Genomic DNA, 4,555 nt, shown 5'->3' on the forward strand with positions numbered 1-4,555 from the left:
ATTTAACAAAGATCCTCTAACACCAAGCAAACGAGGCCTGAAGCTGTCCGTGGTTGAGGGGCCCCTCGGTGCTGCTTGTTAAATCCACCAGCTGGCTGCTGGACATCTGTGCGGCGCTCAGGCTCGCTGGAGGTGACGCACTGTGATAAGCGCATCCGTACAAGCTGCAGTTTCCGCACCCGAACACTGGATTATAGTGTCCAACTGTCACGTTATACGGTGCTGAATGGGACGCTGCGCTACAGAACTTCCCGTCCCGCACCAGCACCGGCACCGCCACCCGCCTCGGTGCAGGTGGATAACCCGCCAGCTCCAGAGACTTGTCCTGCCTTTGACGCTTACATTTGTACCTCCGGTTCTGAAACCAGATTTTGACCTGGTTGGAGGTGAGTTTGAGCGTGTGTGCCAGGTGCTCCCTCTCCGGGGCGGACAGGTAGCGCTGCTGTCGGAAGCGCTTCTCCAGCTCGGACACCTGGGACTGAGAGAAGAGGACCCGGGGCTTCCTGCGCAGCTTCGCTCTGCTTTTGGCTTCGTTGTCACAGTCAGGCGAGCTGTCAGGACCGCTCATCTCTGTACATCAGGGGGGAAAAAGTTGAACAAAAAGCCCCTCAAATTCACGTAACTTTGACAGTTCACATTATGGCTGCTTAATAGTTTGTTTTCTACGAAACTAAACATGATTTTGTGAGGAAGACTTCTAAAGTTTTACTTTTCTTTTCTCTGTATCCTTGCTATTTACCAAACTGTCACTATAAAATCAGAGTGAACGCTATATCCCATAGAATTTAAAAGAAAATCGAATTATTTCACCAGTCGAATATTTCTGCACCTGTGGAAAATTAAACAACCTAAAATATTACATGAGTTTTTGGTATCTAAAATAAGAAACGTAATATATTTATATACATTCACAACTAGTTGTTGTTTTAATTTAAAGTCTGTCGGCCTTTACCTGACTTACAGTTTTCTCTTATTCATAGGTGGAATAAATGGTTTTATAGCCCCGCATACAGCACCTCTCAACCATAAGAAAGGGCTGCTTATAATGTAGATGATTTGTCTACTTTTGGATGCGTTGGTGGAGACCATCCCTTGCACTTATTAAAGTCAAATGCCTTTTAGAATTTCCTGTCGCAGGTGGAGCGAGATGGGAAATGGAAGCGTGAGGGTTCGTGCAGGCCGCGTGGTTTTGCATCCACGTTCAATTTAGTCAAACCACTAAACGTCTATCTTGAAAGCAAACAAACCAGAAGTTATTCTGCCAGTTCTGTGGGCTGCGTCGTCTCACCCTTTTCATGAATCTCTTCTGCCGCAGCTGAGTTGTGAGAGTTGAGCTTTCCCTGCGCCCCAGAGTCGCACTGTTCACTCTGACAGTCGTAGAATTCACCGCTTCTGGACGCAGCGCTCACGTGCTGGTGATGATGCATCGGGACGACCTGATCAGTCATCAGAAAATCATTTTCATAGTGGTGGTCTAGCCTTAAAATGTCCTTTACAGAAAAAGGCGTTGAGGTAGTTGAACTGGGATGCATCCTCCTGACCATTAGATTCAACTGTGTTTTCCAACCTTGCCAATCTGGAGCTGCTGCTGATGCTGCCGGACGGAACTCTTCACTGACTGATGAGTGAGGGGAGATTTAAATCATTCAAGGGTCCCGCGGCTAATGAACAAGGGAGAGATAGGTATCAGCACCCGTCTGAAATGCTGACCAACACCCAGTGAGCTCCTTGTCTTCTCACCTTACAGCAACACATCTCGCCATGTCCTCTCTTCTGTCAGTGTGAGCTGGTGTCATTAAGAAGCCTAATTAAGAAAGAAGACGGCGGGGGTGACACTAAGTTGGCGTGTGGCCAACCGCAAGAAGCACCTGTAGCTTCACATTTGAATTACTTCACTTTGATATTTAATGCAGTGTGGTATTGCTGGGACGGGGTGGGTAAAGTTTTTTTTTTATTAACAAGTCATTTATGACCAGCTGCCATGGACGAGACTTTAAACCAGCATATCTATATAAATGATCAATAAAACAAAAGACAAACAGAGCTGAAACTCTGTGTAGAAATTCTGTTGCACTGTTGCAAACAAGTGAAAGTATCTCAGAGAAATCAATCTTAGAAAAAATTAAAAAAATAAAGAGGGGGGGGGGATTTATTCAGTGTCTCCTCCAAACCACGCTTCTGGTGAGCCAATAAGCCGCTTAATCAGCACGCAGGTCCTCCGGGGTTGAGTGATCTCGGATGATGTCGAACAGCTTTACCACCGACATTGTTTTCCAGCCATGTTATAAGCGTTCTGAGGCCACAACAAACAGTAACATTACACCTGATGTTGTGGAAGTGGAGAGCCAACGGCGCCAGCCTGCAATGCTTGACTGAGGCCGAGGCGCGCCTCCACACAGACAGGAACACGGGCAGACACGGCCTGTCCCACTGCAGGAGATATATGGAGGTGCGTTTTTTTCTTTTTTTTTTTTTCTAAGGGGATGTTATTAAACCTGTTGAAAGGGCCCTTCACCAGTATCGGACAAATGGAGTCAGAGCAGATTAAGATATTTCAAAGGGACCACATTTGAAGAAGTTGGCTGTTTCCAAGAGAGAAAACGAGTTGGAAACTGCGTCAAAACAGCTGCTGGAAATGTATTAATCAAGCATTTCAAACAAATGAGCTAATTAACAGTTAATTAGAACGCGAACTTTGATAAACTTAATAATTGGTATCGTATTTGTATGGAGTATATAATATGATGTGTAGTGCCGGTAAAGTTAATGAGTTGTCTTTCTAATCACATCCTCCTGCCCTCCCATCGAACTCTCAGGAATTGCTCCTTGCTGCAATATGAAGATCACGGTATAGATATGATATGATAATGCATCATACTGATCCTTTTCTTCAAAAGCGGATCCTGATTAACACGTGAACAGCACACAATCGGAAACATCGTCCTATTCATTAGTGATTGCTGTCTTTGTGCACCCCAAGTGGCGATGCATAGTGGTTTCTAGTAGGCCCTTAGTACCTAATAATTATCACACCATCTCTTACTAAAATAAAGAGGTTCTTCAAACTGGTTGCTGAGGACTTGCTTCATCCTTACCTCTTCGTCAAGTCTCTCTCTCCTCATCCCAGGTCAGGTGGTGCATCATCCTGGCTGACAAATGACCATTTAGTTTAGAAATGCTTCTGGACTTCATGACTGATCCTTTCAATATACTTTCATTGAGATCGTTATCCATCATATTCTTGCGGAGAGGAGATAATTGATCATTTATGATCACTGCGTGGTGAGAGAGACAAGACAGGAGCTGGTCATTTGAATATGTCTGCATATCTGTAATGATGTAAAACAGCAAGGAGATGTATGAGATGTATAAAGAAGTAACTAATTGATAAGTAATGATGCCATTTTTATTGAGTAATGAAGATTTATTAATACTGGCTCTGCCTGTCTGTTCTCTGTCTTCACTTTTAGGACATTGTTCTGCTAACATTTTTTCACTTATCAAGTTAATTGTCTCTCTATCAACTTGTCATTAACGGTTCCTTCACAACAATTGTTTTACTAACTATAAATTATGTGTTCGTTATTTTAAGGTGTCCACATTCATATTGAATGTGAATGTGAACCTCAAAATAAGTCTAAGAAGCTAAAGGCCCTAAAATGTTTGTTAGGTAACTTGACCTGTTGAACCAATCAGAAAAGACTTGGAAGATGTCTCACTCTAACAGAAAAAGAAACAATACACATCAACACAGTGTTGAAGATGAGTGTTTTGCTCTTTTATTATCAGGTTTTTGTTGTCTGAAATAATACATCCTCACAGTTGAGTACTTAAAGGCTGTTTGAGCCTTTGTTTTCATCTGCGCAAATGAGATTTGACCCTGTCATGCTTCACTATGGTGAGCATGTTTGTAAGCAGGAACCAGCCACTTCAGTGGAGGGTATCAGCACGGGAAGTGAGTTTGTGAAAACTGAGAGAAAAACAGCAGCATAAAAGATGTCAGACGGATTGTCAGCGGTGTAACACAGGAACATCCACCCAAAAGCTTCTGGTGGACAGGAAAAAACTAAAGAACAGTTTTCACATATTTTTTTAACTTTTTTCAATTCAGACAAAGCTTAATGCTTGATGTACCACTTAGAAACTTTTAAAAAAAGAGAAGCTGCTCATATCAATTTGAAAGAGCTGTGAGAGAATGTTGGACATTTTTTCAGGACAAACAGAACTAAATGAATTTTATTGAAACAGGCAAAGAAAAAAAGTGAGAATTACACTCTTACAGTCAAAGAAAACATCTGTCTCTGTTTATCTCAACTTCACACTTTAACACAACACAACTGACATGTCACAAACCTTTTAAAAGGCAGTTTATGTAAATGTAGTAAATGTTAAAACACACACACACACCTACACGTTCTGCCTCTGCTTGTCATAATGCATATATGCACCGGTTAACTTCTCTTTTGGTTGAGATTTATACAAACCCAATAACTGCACTAAATGCCATTATTTATAATATTTCTCAACTTTATTGTTGGTTATATTGTCTTTTCGT

General features: G+C 42.1%; 1 protein-coding gene across 1 annotated transcript; it reads right to left on the reverse strand.

Moving 5' to 3' along the window:
- Positions 1–1,544, reverse strand: nkx2.7 (NK2 transcription factor related 7). The gene is made up of 2 exons (XM_072386837.1): positions 1,289–1,544; positions 1–570 (listed from the first exon to the last, which is right to left on the reverse strand). Exons 1-2 carry the CDS (start codon positions 1,542–1,544, stop codon positions 17–19), a joined length of 810 nt encoding a protein of 269 aa, XP_072242938.1. The 3' UTR covers positions 1–16.
- Between the last annotated feature and the right edge of the window lie 3,011 nt (positions 1,545–4,555).

Source organism: Leuresthes tenuis, unplaced genomic scaffold (genome assembly GCF_036924035.1).
Source record: "Leuresthes tenuis unplaced genomic scaffold, fLeuTen1.0.hap1 SCAF_6, whole genome shotgun sequence".
Classification (NCBI taxonomy): Eukaryota; Metazoa; Chordata; class Actinopteri; order Atheriniformes; family Atherinopsidae; genus Leuresthes; species Leuresthes tenuis.